General features: G+C 40.2%; 2 protein-coding genes across 2 annotated transcripts in view; both read left to right on the forward strand.

The window, feature by feature from the left end:
* The first annotated feature begins 1,138 nt into the window (after nucleotides 1-1,138).
* Nucleotides 1,139-5,172, forward strand: LOC139479785 (large ribosomal subunit protein mL64-like). Its single transcript, XM_071262655.1, has 2 exons — nucleotides 1,139-1,605; nucleotides 4,737-5,172. The coding sequence occupies exons 1-2, from the start codon at nucleotides 1,139-1,141 to the stop codon at nucleotides 5,032-5,034; spliced, it is 765 nt and encodes a 254-aa protein (XP_071118756.1). The 3' UTR covers nucleotides 5,035-5,172.
* A 9,058-nt stretch (nucleotides 5,173-14,230) lies between these two features.
* Nucleotides 14,231-20,890, forward strand: part of LOC139478928 (uncharacterized) — a 58,069-nt gene continuing 51,409 nt past the window's right edge. Inside the window, exon 1 of the mRNA XM_071261621.1 lies at nucleotides 14,231-14,334. The gene's annotated coding sequence lies outside the window, so the exon portion shown is untranslated. The remainder of the gene's footprint in view (nucleotides 14,335-20,890) is intronic.

The following is a 20,890-nucleotide window of genomic DNA, read 5'->3' on the forward strand; positions in this document are numbered from 1 at the left end:
ATTGCGGCTTTGCTCACGAAATACTGTGTATTGGTGAGGATGGCCATATTATGGTTGAGACTTTTTTTAGGATGAGATTATGTTTTTTTCAACACATGGTGGCTGACTTTTTTATTTTCACAAAATTATGTGCTGTGGGTTTTTTCCCTTTATGCTATCAGATTTTTTTTTATTAAATGTGAAATTTATTCACACAAAAGTTCCCTACTCTGGAAAGAAATATAGCTCTTGATAAGTATCTATTAGATAAGCTAACTTCAGTAGTTTCTGAGAAAACTTTCAGGTACAAAAAATAATTGACGGGACCAATTTCCGAACTCGTCGTGACAAGTCTCTGTTAGATAAGCATGCACACTTTTATTATGGTAACTTCAGTAGTTTCTGAGAAAACTTGTCCCTATTCCACGCAGTATGCACTAAGTTGAAAAGCACGGAGCAAGGGCCATAGCTCTGTATAAAAATGAATTTACAACACCAATTTTCGAAGCCATTTGAGATCATCAGCAGAAAAATAAGTGCACAAAATTTCATTTCTCTGACTTGAATAGTTTTTGTGAAAATTTGTCCCCTTTGAGCAGAGGACGGGCGGACGAACTCTGTTCCTATATCCTCCGCCCCACTTCGTGGCGGGGTATAATAACTAGTCATAATATCAGATGGGGAAACGGGGCACATGTATTAACTGTATAACATAAATCACTACGGATTTATGTTGGTATTGTTTGGATCGATTTTCTCAAAAAAAATCATCAAGATTGTGAAATACACATTATTTTATGTGTGTCTTTTTCCGAGTATTCCAAAGCAACAATTCGTCATGCACGGGTACACAATCTAAAAAGTTCACTTGGGAGCTGACATTATCAACGAACAAAAATAATAAATCGACAAAGCAGCGATAGAAACTAACAGTTTTAGTCTACTAGTCCTTATACTGATAACATGTAGCAAAATCCTTAGAAAGGGTAAACTTCTACCAGTCCTTATTATACCTTAACTACTGGGCAGTTTGGCAAGGACTATAGAACTAGTACCAATTTCTACTAGAAATAATAGACACGATAAGGTCTTCGCAACCTTTTGCTTGCGGTGAGATTATATCTAATTCTTTGATTACCTCCCTTAGACCTTTCCGAAAATGGCGACGTCCATGTGTAAACTGTGTTCCAGTAAACTGTCAACTTTACAGACCTATTTACGAAGACAAGTCCGTTTGAATGCTAGAGTCTCCGTTGCATTGTATAGTTCAGGGACAACGCCAGAAGAGGAAGAAGTTTTGCTGAAACCACAGAAAGCTGTAATTGAAAGTGAAGACATTATCGAAAAGCTGAGAAATGTCTCGCGTCTGAGAGGTAACCTCTACAAGCGTCAACACAACTTGCAACCCGAGATCCGCACAGCATATCAGAGGGAGTTGCGTTATAAGAGACGTAACTATGCTAAGTTCGGGAATGAGTCTGGATTCGACCCCCGGAAATGTTGGCCAACCCGCAGTGAACTGCGAGAGGAGATTAGGCTGGAGAACGAGTGGGAGCCAACGCTTGAGAATATGATGAAAAACATAGAGAAACGAAAACAGGCAGATGAATCGAAGATGGCTAAAAGGTAGGTTTCAGTGTCACAGGTTTTTATTTACCCAATGGTTACTGTAAATGTGCTAAAATACGATTATGTCAAAAATGTTTCTTTTTATCATGTTCGTTTCTCAATAACATGACATTGACCATACTAGATTATAGGGCCTACCTTTAGAATACAGTACCACAAACTTTTCAAACACGTGACAATACCGTATGATGTAATTTGTAGTATTTTGTTGCCAGTCACACTGGGGAAACAATGCCCGGTGATGTCAGGGGCCATCGAGTGTGCATAAGCTCCTCCCAGTGATCTATCATCTCTACACGAAATGTCATTGAATACTCCAAGCAGTGTGGAGAGTTTTGAATATTTGTTTACTAAATATAGCCTGTGGCGACGCATTTATTAGCACACACTAGTTTATACTTTTATTTTTTATATATTTTTATTTCGTTTTTCTGGTAATTCAAGTGGCTAAAATGGTTATAAACAATGATAAATGGGAACTAATATACATATATTATTTTTTCATTTCATTAATTTTCATTATTTTGCACAAGAGTGCAGTTTATTAGGGATATTATATTGGCGCTGAACACATCCAAATATCACTAGTGTTAGGGTAGGTTACCCCAAACTCTATCCTTAGCCCTTGGATCCCCTTTACGATCAATCACCCCTTTTCGATCATAAGGGTTAGGTACCTGTTTAGTGGCTATTAGATTACCCGAATTTTATCCTTAGCCCTTGGATCCCCTTTACGATCATTCAGGTTAGGTAAATCTACCCGTTTAGTGGCTGTTATAGATTCTATAATCTAATATATTTCCTAATATTCTTCACACAAAAACGTCGAGTAAAAAAGGATGAAATGGTTTTGTGTCGAATACTTTGGCTTACTTGTGAAGTCTTTGCACATGTCTGGACAAATCCCTGAAATCTGGCATCATCATACTTAGGGGTTAGTAGAATTATGTCCTGTTTTTGTCCAATTCGGACCTCCATACACAATTTTTTCCTGTATCGCGATACGATGGAAGTCTCACCCTTGTCAAACTGAGCACGAGGCCCGGCTTTTACTTGGCTCTACTAATGTAAATAATGAACTTTTATCAATAAAATATGCATAGTTAGATCAAATAAATGACATCTGATATAGAGAACACGAATAATCATAAAGGTTAGTGAGTGCATTTTCTTCAATTTAGCGTACATAACAAGTACCGCAATACCCCAAGGTTGCAGGTTACTTCGTAAAGGGCTTTACGCCCTCACTCATACCTGTTTTGCTGAGCAGTAAGTTGTAATAAATGTCCAATTTAACACGTTTAGATCCTAGGTCATCAGATGAGTACGTCAGTATGCTTATACTTCATGGTGTTCTTTTCGCAGAATATTCATTCTCAAAATGTCAATTGCCTGATCATGTTGAAGTGCTCTCAAACCAGTTCGTGCATATCATTCAGTACTCCAGTGATAAATATTTATCAAAAGTTGGGACAAATGGCAGTCATGTGGTTATCCATTGTGCTGCAAGTCACAGTATACAGGTGAACATCATGTACATGGTGAAGAATATCCATAAGATGTGAGGATCTACTCATCTACTCATAAAGCTTTGCCTTTATTATGATGGGTTGCAGTAATTTCATAACCCAAATGAATTCGTCCCCTTACCGGCAAGCAACCAGTTATTGCCAAGGGCCAATTATTGCCAACCCCCCAGTATAGCGTGCACATGATTGCATATCGCATTACCAGACAGTGGCCTCTTGTGAGATTCCTACTACAGAACCCGGCTTTTCACGTCTTTGGGCAATGCCACTGAAGCATGCATAAAATGACTTTGTATCCTGTGTACTGGTGTCACTGCTCCATAAGTACTGCATTGATTCCTGGCCTTCATTACCACCAGAATACTCATTAAGGCGGCCCCAGCCTGTGCGTTTAGCGGAACATTAAGCTGACACACCGCGATATAACTGGAATACTGTTAAAAGCAGTGTTAAACCCAACTCACTCACTCCATTCTGTTATAATAAATACCCTGGCCCAAATCAGCATAGTAGACTCTTTTTCAACCTATTCATAATGCCAGAAATAGCTGTCCATCAAATGACACTGTTGTGTGAGTAATTCTCTGGGAAGGCACTGCAATGTACTGTGGGTGTTATAATGGGTACTGCCTGGAAACTGTAGTAATGATATATCAACTCAAAAGTATCACAATGTCTCGATATATTGGTTATTTGTGAAATTAATCTGTAAGTCACAGTATGTCGATCTGTAATTAATCAATGTTATACAAAATATTAACGAGGTTGATCCTTCAATCATGTTTAATTGTTTAAAATGAAATTGTCTACCTTCTCCTTGTCTATCTTATCCATGGTAATGTTAATACATGTGAACATTTCTGTGGAAGTAAGTTATTAATTTTGTATCAATATTCATAAAACTGTATTGATACTGTATCAACATTCAAAATGCACCGATACATCAAGATCACGACACCCACCTAAAACTAGTAAAAGTAAATGACGGAGATGGTGAACATGATGAAGTCACATTAACACGTGATCAAACAAGCAATGGTAGCAAGTCCGGCCAGGGTTCTAATAAGTTCTTGAAACCATTATGATAATGTCAAGCTATTGTTCTTGGAGTTGATTCAGAGCCAGGAATTCTCTGGCAAATATTTTAAAAAGGTGAAACTGACACAACTATAGGCCATTATGCACAATTATAGCGAAATTATTCATCAACCACAATTTGTGACTGATGATATTCTGCATCCGTTGCTGATCAGCGCATGTCATTCCAAAAATATGTCTGTGTTAGAATACACTTGTCAAGATGAGAACCACATCAGTGGAAAAAATACACAAAGTTCCTCCCATCTCACATTTTTTAAACATTTGGATAAGAATCAAGTACAGTAAACTATGGTTATAATGAACTCAAGGGATCACTAGTTTTAGTTCTTTATTACCACAGTTCGTTATAAGTATATATACAGCAAATGGACAGGACCAAAAGGCAGGTTGTTATATCCGTCAGTTTGTTATAAGCATGTTCGTTATAAATGTGTTTGTTATAAACCTAGTTTACTGTAGTTGATTTATTGTGGTCTTATGTACTCGACTATGTTCCAGAGTGGAGACGATAACCAAGAACATGGAGAAGATGGAGGGCTGGATGAAGGAGTACCACCAGCGGGAGCAGAAGCGAACGGAGGAAGTGAAGGAGAGGGAGCTGAAGAAGAAGAAGCTGCTAGATGACGCCATGGCGTACTTCGGCTACAAGGTGGACCCAAGAGATGAGAAGTTTAAGGAAATGTTGGAAGAGAAAGCTAAAGAAGAAAAGAGATTGGCAAAACAGAAGAAGAAGGAAACACAGACAGCCAAACTTATGGCCCGAATACAGGCTGAAGCACAGAGGAAAGACTCATGAGTCTCACTTGGAGATGTTCACAGTGACTGGACTTTAACATGGGACTGAAATATTCAAAGAGACATTTGTGTGAATGTTATTGTGGATAAGTACATTGTATGAAATATAATGTAGTGGAATAAAATATCTGTTTTTGTAAAGTTGTAAAGGATCTTTAGCATTATTAATAGTAAAGACAAATTTTCAAGTTAATTTTTAACTTCTTTGACTCAATCCTCAACAGTGTCTGGCAGCAGGAGTAGACACTGGGTCTGGGACGAGTCCAAATTTACTACCCGGGTACCCATCCCCCTATTACCCAACCCTACCCGGGTACCAATCCCCCTTTTACCCGACCCTACCCGGGTACCCATCCCCCTATTACCCGACCCTACCCAGGTACCCATCCCCCTATTACCCGACCCTACCCGGGTACCCATCCCCCTATTTCCCGACCCTACCCGGGTACCCATCAACCTATTACCCGACACTACCTGGTTACCCATCCCCCTATTACCCGACCCTACCCAGGTACCCATCAACCTATTACCCGACCCTACCCGGGTACCCGATCCCCCTATTACCCGACCCTACCCGGGTACCCATCCCCCTATTACCCGACCGTACCCATCCCCCTATTACCCGACCCTACCCAGGTACCCATCCCCCTATTACCCGACCCTACCCGGGTACCCACTGTAGGTCTCAAGGGAAGGGGGTGATTGTTTATTAGAAACATACATGCACTGGGGTGTGTGAGAGAAACTACATGTCCATAACACCCCACCACCACCCCATGCCTGCTGAATGTGAGAATGTTTGTATTAGTCTAGAAGTGCTGTGTGACATCGCTTGTGGAGCAACATGCAGTGAGACAATGCAATAGGAATGTTGTGATCGGTCATCAGAAGAAAGAACACCTTTGAAAAATGATTGCCAGGCATAGCAATGGCAGGTCCAAAATATCAAACTCTTCTCTGTCAATTTTACTTATTTTACTTTGCTTATATCATACTAAATTTGGTTTTCAAAAAGGGGGGTCTGGGCCCCCAACTCATCCGAAAGGTTTAATAAAAAAAAATTATTTTTTACACTTCAGTGGGTAAGGTGGTTTTAAATCGCTCTGCGCCGTTAGTATTGTTGATATTCATTATGCACAGTAACACATGATCTCTCTAGCCTTCATAATTTGTGATATGATATAGGAATCATCTACAACATGATCAACTCTAAGGGCTATTGACATGCATCAAACTGATAGAGTAAATGAGTTATATACTTAATGTATTATCGCCTCCAACTAGTAGAACACGTACATGTAGCCAATATTTGTTCAATGTGTCAATGTGGAACAGGTTTCTGCAGACACAAAATGTTAACACAACGAGTCCAGGATCCAGTAATCAGAAACTTGGCTTGAAAAAAAGCGAGGGCAACCACCCATCCCATCAAATGGCTGTTCACCTGCATCGAGCCAGTTCAATGTTTAGATAAGAAATCGTCAGCATGCTCGGCATCAGGTGTTGTACATCATAACAAATAGCCAGATGCCAATGACGATTAGAGTGTATAATGCTTTGAGATGACTCCAGATTCACTCTGGATTTTCTTGATAGGTGGGCGGTGGTCGGGTATCCTTGTGGTTAAAGTGTTCGCTCACCATTTCTGGTGTCCCTCCCGGTGATATTGCTTCAATATTGCTAAAAGCAGCTTAAAACCATTCTCACTCTAGATAGGTTGTGTGCTCGGACGTGTCTGGGACATACCTCATTATACTTACACATCGTAACATAGCTTGGTTGATGCATGTCATAGGATTCCCAAGGTGTAGATCATCCTGATGATGGCAATCAATTGTCTGGTCAAGACTGAATTATTTACAAACCGGCAGCATAAAGATGGAAAATTGCTGCAGGCAGTGTTCCACAACAAACAAACAAAACTTTGACTGGGCCTCCCTTCAACACGTCCAGTATAATCTTATCACTTTGTTGAAGGTCCTTTAATACCGTTTTGACCAACGCCGACAATGCTGGTCGTCCTAATTGCTGGAAGCGCCCGTACAATATACCCCGTGTTAACCTTTTCGAAGTTGCATGATTAGAAAAGACATTCCTACAATGACTTTCCTGATCTGGTAAGCGACGCTCTGATTGGTCGGACGAAAGGTGTTCTGACATGACCCTAATGAGTGGTTTTTTGTTTGTTGTTTAACGCCGCACAGCAATATTTCAGGTATATGACGTCGGTTTGTAAATAATCGAATCTGGACCAGACAATCCAGTGATTGACATCATGAGCATCGATCCACGCAATTGGGGATCGATGACATGCATCAACCAAGTCAGCGAGCCTGACCACCTGATCCCGTTAGTTGCCTCTTACGACAAGCATAGTCGCCCTTTTCAGCAAGCATGGGTTGCTGAAGACCTATTCTACCCGTGATATCTTCACGGGTATGTCATGGGATGTCCTCAGGTTTTGCGGTAGCGAGATCTGAGATGTGATTTTAATGAGATTACTGTCTTTGTGATATGAACAGATGAAAGGCATACATACGTATCGAACTGTCGTTTCTATATCGTGTAACCAATAGACTCCAGGATACACAGAGTGCGTTGTTGGGCGTGTCGTCCCCGTCAGTACTCTTAAGGGGAAACAACACTACTTTCTGTCGTCTAACCGGTGCCATTTCATTTAGCCCGCGTAATCACCAGAAGCTAATATAATTAGCGCCAGCGACCCAACAACTGGGCTTCTGACCAGCGAATGGCCAACTGGAAAATTGTTGGCAGCGAGGGGTAATCCCCTTGAACCCCTGTATTTGAGGGGATGCTGCTTACTATAACATTTCACCTTGCAAATTCATCTCATTCTGCGTGTGTAAATGTGTCTATATAATTATTTAGTTTGGTCTACAGACAATACGAGTACGTATTGTTATTGTATTATTGTGAAATTCAGTTCATATCCTTCTGGGTGAAGGTGATGGTACGATACCATACCCTACCAAGGCCATGTCACTCACCAGATTTCCCGCCTCACCAAGAACAAAGCCAACATAGATGCCACCTTCTCTAGCGGCAAGTCCATCAAGACCCATGTACTAACCAATGGCAGAGGCACAAGCAGCGCAATTCCCAAGCCCCGAGGATGTATATACCAGATCCGCTTCAACTGTGGCCACCAGTACATTGGAGAAACCCTCAGACCCCTCACAACACCAGACTCAAAGAACATCAGACCTCTATTTACAAACTCGACCTGAAATCCGCTATTTCCGAACACATCCAGAAGAACCAAAACCATAACATCACGTGGGAAGCCACCAAAGTTCTGTCTACCAACTACAACAACTGGCGACAAAGAAAACTACAAGAAGCCATTGACATCAGGAGACACCAGCCAGCCATCAACCGTGACCAGGCAACCTATCTGCCGAGTGCTTGGGACATTGGTTTGATCTTTGTCGGCGCTAATTACCTAGATGGCTTCTATTGTCCTTGCTATGAATGAATGAACGAATTTCTTTATTTCCTCCAGAGTTGAATCCGAAGATTTTACATGGGCAAATACATTATTTACAATACATCAATGAAATTACTTGACTATATACAATGAAATCATGTCATACACTGCTTTGAATAAATAATTTACAATGTACATTTTGAGAGCAGTAAGGTATCTAGTAGATATACATAAAGTGTTTCTTTAAATTCCATATGAAGTGGCAGAAAGTCATTATGATGCTTTGCCAAGTATCGTAATCAAGTTCGTTAGTCAAGTCACGGACATCTGCACCGAGAAAGAATGAAAGCATATCGTCAGCGTCAAGCATGTCTATTTTCACGTATACATCTACATCAAGTTTATCAATCAGGCATACGAAGAAATTATTTCTCTCAGGCATAAACATTTCACAGTGCAAAATAATATACTGAACAGCTTTGAAAACGCACCAGCAATAAATCTTGAAATATTACAAAAACAACTTGAGCAATGACCGATTTTTATTAGAACAGACATAGATGGATTATTAAGAAAGACGACAAAGGAAACAGGAATACCACAGTAATCACAATTACGTCATCAGTGTAAGGAAGACACATAGGGTTAATATGAAAAGTCAGTATCTGGTATGTCCGCCATTGACAGCAACACAGACCATGCAACGTCTTCTCATTGATCGAATAAGTCTGCGGATAGTGTTCTGGGGCATTCCACTCTTGACGTAGTGTATCTTCAAGTTCTCTCAGGTTCTGTACTTGCGGACGACGTGAGAGGCGTTGACCCAGGTAATCCCATAGATGTTCATTTGGCGATAGAGGCACATTATTGTTCGCTAGGTACTGTGTTGAAACACGTGCTGTGTGCGCTCTTGCATTATCTTGCTGGAAGGTGTGCATATCCTGGTGCTGAAGAAAGAATGGGATGACGTGATTTGCCAATATGTTATTCCTGTAGTAAAGGGCATTAACTCTTCCACGACAAACATGGAGCTCTGTTCGATGGTTATGACACTCCCCCCCCCCCCCTATATGGCGATCCTGACGTGGTGTAGTTACACGACGTTGACCCGGACGTGGTCGATCTCTGGTGGTTCTTGTATGCTGGTACCTGCTCAGTAGCCTGAGGACTTTGAATGATGGCATTGAAACCGTTGTGCAACGACTCTACTTGACGTACCAGCTTGAAGCAAGGCCCAAGGCACGTTCACGTTCCTCTGCTGTTAATCTTGGCATGTCTTGTGTCAGTACCCTTTACGTCTGCAGCAACAAGTGATGTGGCTTTTAAAAGTCTGTCTTTTATAGCCCTATTCTGCATGCTTCCCGTGAAACAAAACACGTTTTCCATGATGTGCACGCTATTTGTTGCGTTTTGGCGATTTCTCTCACAAAAAAATTAGGAATGTGTTTTGACGAGCCGTTCTTCTTCATGCTTCGTCTAGAACGTCGTATATTACTCATTCACTTATATATTTTCATATGACTTAAGCCCGGATAAAAATACATCCATTTTCATGGTGGTGCGTTTTCAATGCTGTTCAGTATATGACAATCATAGTCATAGCAATGTCTATTACAATGGTTACATTCTTTCGACACTTTTGCTCTTGATCTAATTACCTAGCTGGCTTCTATTGTCCTTGCTATGTCCAACCTTTTACCTATCAGTGCTAATTTCCTCCCGTATGCCCAGTGTCCATTACCTATAACTTATCTATGGCTTCCATACCATCAGCGCTCATTACTACAAAGTGTTGGCTTCCATTGTCTATTGCTAATCACCTATCAGCGCCAATCATCTGTTGGCTTCCCTTCTTTGTTTCCACCCTTTGTTAGTTTCCACCCTTTGTTAGTTTCCACCTTCAGTTAGTTTCCACCCTTTGTTAGTTTCCACCTTTTGTTAGTTTCCACCCTTTGTTTGTTTCCACCTTCAGTTAGTTTCCACCTTTTGTTAGTTTCCACCTTTTGTTAGTTTCCACCCTTTGTTTGTTTCCACCTTTTGTTAGTTTCCACCCTTTGTTAGTTTCCACCCTTTGTTAGTTTCCACCCTTTGGTAGTTTCCACCCTCTGTTAGTTTCCACCCTTTGTTTGTTTCCACCCTTTGTTAGTTTCCACCTTCAGTTAGTTTCCACCCTTTGTTAGTTTCCACCCTTTGTTAGTTTCCACCTTCAGTTAGTTTCCACCCTTTGTTAGTTTCCACCCTTTGTTTGTTTCCACCTTTTGTTAGTTTCCACCTTTTGTTAGTTTCCACCTTTTGTTAGTGTCCACCCTCTGTTAGTTTACACCTTTTGTTAGTTTCCACCCTTTGGTAGTTTCCACCCTCTGTTAGTTTCCACCCTTTGTTAGTTTCCACCCTCTGTTAGTTTCCACCCTTTGTTAGTTTCCACCTTTTGTTACCATATCATTTTGTTTTCCTTACATGTACATATATGCTCTCTGCCTCGTGGCATTCATTCACCTGATGAAGGAGAAAGCATATACTCAGAAACGTTGTGTTCCTCATAATAAAGAAGTTGAAATCACTATATTCTCTTCCTTATCATGAGGGGCGGTCGGGTAGCCTAGTGGTTAAAGCGTTCGCTCATCACGCCGAAGACCTGGGTTCGATTCCCGACATGGGTACAATGTGTGTAGCCCATTTCTGGTGTCCCCCGCCGTGATATTGCTGGAATATTGCTAAAAGTGGCGTAAAACCATACTCACTCAGTCCTTATCATGAACATGGTTGCCACGTGAGCTATCTCTGACCAATGAGACTGGACCAGAATTATGTGAAACACCTGAAACAAACTTATACGTGATCAGTTGAAACGAACACGGGTAATAATGTTATCTATCTATCTATCTACCTATAAAATGTAACGCTATCTATAATTCAAAATATCAGATTTACCAAAGACAGATGTCTGGTGTGTTGTTTCTAATATGGATATTGACCGACACATTCCTCGAACAAGGTAACTGGCTGATATTATAGGTAACTCCTGTCGGTTGTAATTACGATATTTGCATTTTGTTTTCATTCATTTGTTGTAGCAAGGACGCGGCGGGGGGCCTCAACGGTGACTAATGAAATTGTTCCATACGTAAAACATATCCGCAAATAGCAATCAGTTGTTCCAAAGTGCTACGCTTATGGTTATTATTATTTTACATACATATAGTAAAAGCTGCAACTAAAATAACTCTGATAATATATCTGATAAAATAGTAGTTTCAGATACTATTCTTCCGATTATTGCATCAAGATTCTTTGAAGTTATATTTATTGTGTATTTTCTAACCGAATCACCGGTAGATTGGTAGGAAATATGCATACAGCTGATTGCTACTTACAAGAAGATAAACACGGTAATCTTGATATGTGCATATGAAAAAATGCCTAGCAGAACAGCAAATACAATTTAAATGTTAAATCATCATGGTTTGTGATAATTTATCTGAATTTCACATATTTATTGATCAAGTGTGCTATCACCTGTTCGGTTTCCGGAATTCTCTGACGGGATATTATGTAGTTTTTTATTGTACATAATATGTTGACCGATAGCTTTACCCTTTCAGTTCGTACATGCATTAATCAACAACAAAACACATGTCAGTTTGGTAGCAGCTCTTTACTGTATAACTTTGTAATGATGTATGGCTTCTCATTCTCCGATATTCCCATAGGTGTCGCGGAGCGCAGCGAAAAGAGCGCCGAACACAAGTCAAACTAATCGAAATTATAGTCCATAAAAAGCAAAGTTTGAATCCGCAAGGAAAAAGCCCATCCATATATCAAGACTTTCAAACTTGGAGTGTTGTTTCCCTTTGATTTAACAGTCCTGTATGAGCGGTAGTGCATTTTGTGTCCTAGCAACTTTGAATTCGGTGCTTTAGATAACACTTTCCTTATATACTCCCGCGGAGTTTAACATATAAATGAGCTTGCGTTGCCCGACTACTTTCTTACAAACAGCGACAATACATCACTCTCAGACAAGACACTTATTCCAATGTCTAGACAGACCCACTTGTCAACCTAACATGGAGAGTGAGACTACGGACTCGAATTTTGTGGGCTTTTTCAACAAATGCCAAATTTACCAATCTTTTCAAGGATAATTTGCATTATCATGTTTTTTGTAACCCGCGTGGTCAGCAAAGCTGTAACTCTGCTTGAGTGAGTGAGTGATTTGAGTTTACCGCCGCTTTGAACAGTATTCCATTTATATCACGGTGTGTCAGCTTAATGTGGGAGGAAAGCCCGAAGTGATGCAGGTCACTGACGTTTACCAGTTTGGTTAAACCCACGTGTACGGGTTTATAGCTGACAAACCTAGAAACATGATCGGGGCGGACCGGGGTCCCAACTCACGATCATAGGTTTCTGGCGTGACCAAGGGATGCAACTCTACACAGCAAGCCGTTTTCACATTTATTTCGAAATTACTGATACCTTCAACTGTTTTGAAGACATCTTGAAATGAATTAGAAATATCATGAATACAGATAAATAGAGTGGTAGAGTCAGTCGGACAGTGACAACAGTCAATATAGTCAACTGTAACCTGTTTCTTACATGGGGGCGCAACTAGATATAGGCAAACAACAATTGCCTACACAAATTGTTTCTCCTTGCCTGTCCTTTATGAAAGGGAAGCTACTCTAACCCTAACCTAGGAGACGTCACCTTTGTTTTGAGTCTGCCTGTCCTGTCATAACGTTACGAAGTACAGTCAGGTGTTCACACAGCGACAAAACAAAACAAGGTAACAATTCGGACATATTGTGGCCAAAACGTACTGTTTTATTTTGGGTAAAAGGTTCTAAGCCGCAGATGTCAACAAACACGGATATGGAAATTGATCCCGCAAGGTTAATGTCCCCGCTTAATTGTTTCGCAATTTATATCTCAAAAGTTGCCAAATCTTGTGAAATGCCTTAGCTACGTCACAGTTAGACGACGATTTTCAGAATACTAGACTGTTCTTTTGATAATAATAACAATTATATATCTATCCCTGTAGTTTCTCCAGATTCCCGATGTGTAATACTGACTCGATCGCCGAATGACGAGGGCTACGCCATGTTAACGTTTGTTCATAAATACGGTCTAGTCCCTACTTGACCTTTGATACTTAGGCCTACATCTCTATCCGCATATGACCAAAACAGATATTGTTTTTATCCGTTCGCATATTCCTGCCGAGAAACCTGCTCATTATGTTATAAACCCTTTTAATAAGTGAATCTTTCGCATAAAACAATATTATTCACTTGCGAATCCATTGGTGGGGTGTGCGCCCCCATACACACCGCGTTCGCAAAAATTGTGTGCAAAATTACGTTTTGTGGAATGAAATGACCTGAACTATTGATTCAGAATAAATAATTGAACGAAGCGATTCAGCTTTCACATCAAAATACACGGAAATATAGACAGTATATATTTACACGCTGGTGCATATTTAGGTGGGTATTTGAACGCCTTCATACAAACATTACAAAACATTCTTGGAAGTTAGTTTATGTCAACAAACTCTGTGTTGCGCAAGTCGGACAGTGCAATTATTCTAATATTCACTGTTCATAACACCTGACTGGGTCTAAGACGTTGTTTTGCTAACGCAGTAATCAGCATCGATCGGTTGTGGTGCCCCGAGCAAGGATTATCCACCCTTGACCGACGAGGTGCAAGGGAGGTAATTCGCCTTAGTGACAAAATGGATGCCAGAATGCTATGCGAAACTGGCTGAAGGAGTCTAGGATATTACGGACTGGGTGTTGCATGTCACGGCACATACATCATGCGGACATCATAATATTGCAGGTACTGTGTATTTCGACGTCACTTTGCTGTGCTATTGAACCAGACTGTCAATTGGATAATTAAGGTAAGATATTTCGACAGGTGCGACTGCGAGTATATTGGAAACTCGCTGTGCAGGTGTGTCGCCCGCCTACAGCGGTACAGCCGTCACATGTTTACTGCTTGTCAGACGGAACGGGGTGGCTAGGTCTGTCTACCTTTGGAATATTGCAGACTTAGGATAAGTAACAAGAGCACAGAAAGGTTAATAAGGAGTTCTAGATCACGAAGGTTTGAAGTTGAATTGTACCAGGCGAATGTTACTTGTTTTGCATGAGTGAAGATTATAGGTTTTTACAAATATCATATTAAAGATACGTGTATTGAATAGCAATAAAGAGAATACTTAATATTGATTATATATTTCTGTAATATTATTGTAATTATCAATATAATTCCAATTCTTCCATGTGTCCTTATATTCCTCCATTTTCAGTTATTGTGCATATGGAAATAAATATATTAGGTTGCGTAAATCGAGAGGCTGCCACGAAGTACACACACACACACACACACACACACACACACACATTTAGGTAACAATTTTTGTTTGAAAACACATAACTCTGTCATTAGGCCTGAAAATATGACATGACAGTTAATTGTTCATTTCTAGAATAACATAATGTGTTGCTACCTGAACACCATACAAATATCTACCACACTTACTTTAGAAATCCGTTCCAATCAATATGTATGTCCATGAAGACCAAGCACCAGTGTATGTTTCCCCTGTGAGGTGAAAATCAATAGCATTTTCACATTTCCATGTAGAGGTAGGTCTGAATCACAAGTGAAATGGGCAGTTTGTGTTAATTGTCCCACTTTAGTATCTATTATCACCCCTAGTGATTGCCATCCATTATCAAAATTATCACACCCTTGATGCAATTTGGAAATTTTGGTCACATTACCATTGTCACTCTTGATGCAGTATGTCTACTCATTACCATTGGACATATTTTTTATCACACCTGTACTGATTACCATTGGAAATATTTTTTATCACACCCTTGATGCAGTATGTCTTCTCATTACTATTGGACATATTTTTTTATCACACCCTTGATGCAGTATGTCTTCTCATTACCATTGGACATATTTTTTTATCACACCCTTGATGCAGTATGTTTTCTCATTGAGCCATTATCATTCTACATGGGGCAGTGGGGTAGTCGCTCATCATGCCAAAGGCCCAGGTTTGATTCCCAACATGGGTACTATGTGTGAAGCCAATTTCTGGTGTCCCCCGCTGTAATATTCCTGGAATATTGCTAAAACTGGCATAAAACCATTCCCACTCACTCTACATTTTGTTATCACACCCTTGATGCAATATGTATATTGTAACCATGATAGCCATGGTGTAATTATTGTTACCATGGCTATTTTTGTACATTTGGGCAATACTTGTTTAGTATGTTAATGGTTATACTTTTGCAGCACTCATACAGTGATGTAAATATCATAATTGTCGTCATCCTTGTCCCCCATCAGTTTCTGTGGTTGGGGAGGTTGGGGTCCTCAGCACCCAATTGCTGCCATATTCCCAAGGCAAGGGAGTTAACTGACTGTAAAAGTCTAGTTTTTACCCTTGCCGAACTAGGCTGGAATTTCTGGGCTCGGTTGAAGCACCGCCGGTGACTGTTATGAGTTATGTCCCTTCTATGTTCCTCCTATTGACCAATCAGATTTCACCTCTCACATCACTGGCATTTGCTTCAAACAAAATGGTGGTGTCCAGTCAGGACGATCTGATAATCAAGATCTGTATTGTAATAACACAGGTTCTATTTTGCAAAGTGCATGAAATCACAGGAGCACTTTGGTTAAAAACATGAAATGATTTTGAAAATGTCTGTTGACGGCATGTAGATGGTACACATGCTTTACAAATCCTTCGTCGGCAGTTTACAATCGTTGTGGGATTTCTTTTTGGACAATGCATAGACTTGTTAGTCCAGCCCAAACTCATGAATTGCTGACTGTACGAGGAAACTCAGTCAGGAGCCCGAGGAGATCCTGGTTTAGAATATGTCCCCAGCAACATAATGCTTGTCATAAGAGGCGACTTCAGTGATCATGTGGTGAGACTCCGTGCTCTGGTTGACGGTGTGTCAATATACCCAGACAGCATGGATCGTTGCTCACAATATCAGGGCTTGATCTACGGAACTGTTGTAAAACATGATAGGAACATGTGTCCATTATCTTGAAGTGCCCACAGTTTGATGACGTCAAGCCTGAGAAAGCAGGACAAATAACTCATCACAGGGATTTGTGATGTAGTATGGTACATAAATCTTTGTGTTCAAAGACTGCAAGAGTAAGGATTAGTCAGGTCCAAATATGTTTTTTTTTTTACATGCACCTGGTGCTCGTAGACATAAAGATTAGGTTGTACTTTTCAATAATAGTTTGCACTGGTGCATGTTTTATACAGCTAAACTAAGCCCTGAATATCAGTCACTGGAATATCTGGTACTGGAATATTGATGAGTGCAGTGTTAAACAAGAGACAGACCAACTTTCAAATGAGACAGTATCCATAACTTACAATATTTTGGTTTGGATCATATCAGGAAGAATTATTAATACATGTCTTTTTTCTTGAAAAATTAAAACGCTAAGACTGAGATTTACTGACAGTGACAAGGCAAATTAGGAAAAAATCACTATTTGCTAAAAATTGAGATTTTCTTACATTCAGTTTTTTCAAAAGTGTTTAATACAGAGGTATAATTTTGATGTTCTTTAACATGGCACTGAATGAAATAATGTAAAACTAAGCATTATAGCCTCTTCCCCTTTATTGGACCATTTGCCTGTAAATGCAAGTCACTTTCACTAAATGTACAAAGCCTTAACAGTGATTATAACTATTACAACAGGAAATGGAAATTTGGATTGACATCTGCTGCACTGGGGGCCGAACATCGGCTAGGTTCCTGCAAGATATATTTTATTGTCATCACATTAACAGTGTGCAAGTAGTCAATGTGACATCTATATGAGCCCTGTCCTCTGCCATCTACTGCCTACCAGACCAATATTGGGAAATGCATTTGGATTTCAGTCACCTCCACAATGTGATATTTTTATGTTTTTACCTAGTAGTTTTCAAACGTAACTTGTGATTACTTACCATCAGGGCTGATATTGCACTAACTTCATGATCAGTAATATATCATATTTATTGCGCTCATGGTGATGCTTTGAAAATATAATGGCAAGTATTTTGTCAAAATGTTTTGCGGTAAAATACAGGATTTCTTCATCACGGGAAGGAAACCCAGGCACTGCTGAGCTGGGGGGCCTTAATGAAATGTCAATGTTGATAATGGTTGTGTGGCGATTGAGCACATCCTGACAGTGTCATCTGGCTATATCTTGTCACCTGTATTCTGGAACGGAGGTGATTATTGGATGGATGCACACTCGACATCATCGCGTCATACTTGCTGCCACGAGGACACAGCCATCTCGACAGGTTAATACCATGGGCACTGTCATATACTGGTCCACATCAATCAAGGCAGTGGCTGCAGGTGTGGGGAATCAAGATCTACACAGCAATTATTGGTTCATCAATATTGTATAGATCACTATAAAGTGTGTTGGACACTCGGCAAACATTCTATCTGGTCAGGTTGAAAATCTCTAGAATGATAACAGTCTGTATTCCTTGTCTGCAGTCTGGTATTGTGACAGACTAGACAAGTTATTATTTTGTAATATTACTGCTCCAGATAAGTGGCATATTTGCTTAAAATATGAAAAATAAATAACCATTCCCCAATTAATTTTGAGTTGCTTGTGTACAAAACAATATGCATGATTTTATTTTTGAAAGTCAATAGCATAACAACGTGAGTATTTACCCAATGTAGCCTGTTCAGCTTGTGTACTCTCAGATCCTTACAGATCCTTGTTCACAGGTTGGATGAAGACATCACATGGTACTTGCATAGCTTCCACCTGTCTCAAGTTCTTCGTATTTAGGGGCGGTCGGGTAGCCTAGTGGTTAAAGCGTTAGCTCGTCACGCCGAAGACCCGGGTTCGATTCCCGACATGGGTACAATGTGTGAAGCCCATTTCTGGTGTCCCCCGCCGTGATATTGCTGGAATATTGCTAAAAGCGGCGTAAAACCTCACTCACTCACTCAATTCTTCGTATTTGTTAAGAATTTGCAACTAAAATTCAAAAATAATGTATTTTTTCCTAAGTTCATATGAATGGTACGCCAATCTACGAAAAGGGACTAAAGTTTGATATATTCACTGGTAAAGAGAGGAGAATTATTTAGCCTGTCTGCTACTAGTCTGTCTCACAGTCCCTGAACCATATTATTTTCCCTTCCACCCGACCCTCACTGTAATGCTTTAGCCCCAAATGAAGCAAGTCTGGATTTTCCACAGATCTGAATCTCCCCTGTCACTTGGGCTCCTATTCAATTTAAATATAGTGGCTCAAAATTATATATTTTCAGAGACTAAGCATAGTCTGCATCTGCTACAAATGCATATTGTTTATCGACTGTTTTGAATATGTAATTTGCAAGTTAGCAACTTTATCCTTGAACCCTATTGCAGTGAATATTACACAATAGTGCCCCCGTTACATTTTGTTTATTGTTAATTGATTACAATTTGCAGTTGTGAGCTTAGGTGACATGCGACACACTTGCAGCTGGACACAAACACATGCAAACTGGCAGTCACCTGAAACAGCATTTCATGCAGAATTATTTTAGAAAAGGTCTAGTCCTTGGTTTAAAAACAGCTAACAGACTGGACAAAGGGAGTAAAAATTGACTGACCACCCCAAGAAAACTGTCAATACCCAACGTGAATAATAACATCTGTGTCGATGCTTACTGGATCCAACAATTACTGCCAGCACCAGATAGATATTGACCATTTCCTTGCCCAAGGACAAGTGACCATTTTTCGATTGACTCATCCTTGGTTTGTGTGGCTTTGATATTCTGATCCCCGTTGGGATTCTGAGGAAGAATAAAGGTCGCAGGCAGCTTTATGCTGTTCATAGGTGAGGTGAAATGGGCTTGAACGTCACATCCAAGATTATTGCACTTATATGGTGACATGCATGCATCTCTCTGTGTGTGTGTGGGTGTGTGGGTGTGTGTGTGTGTGTGGCTGCTTGTACTAGTCCTGACAGATGCCGATTTTATACTGCTAACCCATTGAGATACCATGCCACATTTACATGAATACCCCACAATACTGACTCCTGAACGACCAGTCCTTGTTTTAGCCCCTCAATGCCGAACGCCAGGCAAGGTAACAACTAGTACCACCTTTTAATGTCTTTAGGTGTGATGCGGCTGGGAATTGAACCCCAGACCTTCTGCTCTCTGACCAGGCACCCAACCACTTGACCGAGGAGACAGACTACTTAATAGATTGGGTGGTCAGCTCAGTTACTGGGTTGATGTTGTTGACTCAAACACTGGATTGTCTGGCACAGATTTGATTTTTTACAGGATGACATCATAAGCTTATATTTTGCTGGCGTTAAACAAACAAACAGACACAGATGATATTCTAACATGTAGCAATAGGGAGTTTTTAGATGTCTTAGTAGCTCTTATCTATATTTTAATTACCGAATAAAACATGAATTTTGTCCTTTGTTCATGATATTAATGACTCGAGGTAATTTGTACGTGTTGCACGCATCCCAACCCTGTTGAAGTCGAGGTACCTTATTAAAACAACAGCTACTTTGTGAGGATGGGGAGGTAGTCCCCAGGTAATGAGGAGCAGCTTCTACGTGATGGGGTTGCTGCATCATGTGTTGGTGCTGCTCATCAGGCTAATTACGGTGCTGGCTGTATGCCTAATGACCATCATTGTCCGTGGTGATGGAGGTTCATACTTCATATTACCATTTCAGATGGAATCAATATTTCTTTGTTATTTGAAACACGAGCAGATGTAGGACAAAAATGATTAGAAATGTGCTGCATTTGAATCTGAGATGCTGAAATGTCAAGGCTGTCGATGCTAGTTGGTATTTTGCTGATATCTCTCAGCTTATAAAATGGCATTAAATTTTGGAAGTTATTTTTTTTTATTATTTTCTTATCAATTTGTAAAAAATATACCTATACTATGTTGCATTGGTATGATGGAAGTATGTTATCCCTGCATGATGTAATTACATTTTTTAGCATACAGTACACCAGGGTGTAAGGAACTCAAAGGAACAGCTGACTTTAGTTTGTTATAACGGAAGTTGGTTCTAAGCATATATGGGGTGGTCGGGTAGCCTAGTGGTTAAAGTGCTGCTCGTCACGCCGAAGACCCGGGTTCTATTCCCGACATGGGTACAATGTGTGAAGCCCATTTCTGGTGTCCCCCGCCGTGATATTGCTAGCATATTGCTAAAAGCGGCGTAAAACCGTACTCACTCACTCACTCACTCACTCACTCACACACTCTAAGCATATATACAGCAAATGGTAGGGACATAAAAACAGTTTGTATATCA

Source organism: Haliotis cracherodii, unplaced genomic scaffold (assembly GCF_022045235.1).
Source record: "Haliotis cracherodii isolate W230 unplaced genomic scaffold, xgHalCrac1.p SCAF_4, whole genome shotgun sequence".
Classification (NCBI taxonomy): Eukaryota; Metazoa; Mollusca; class Gastropoda; order Lepetellida; family Haliotidae; genus Haliotis; species Haliotis cracherodii.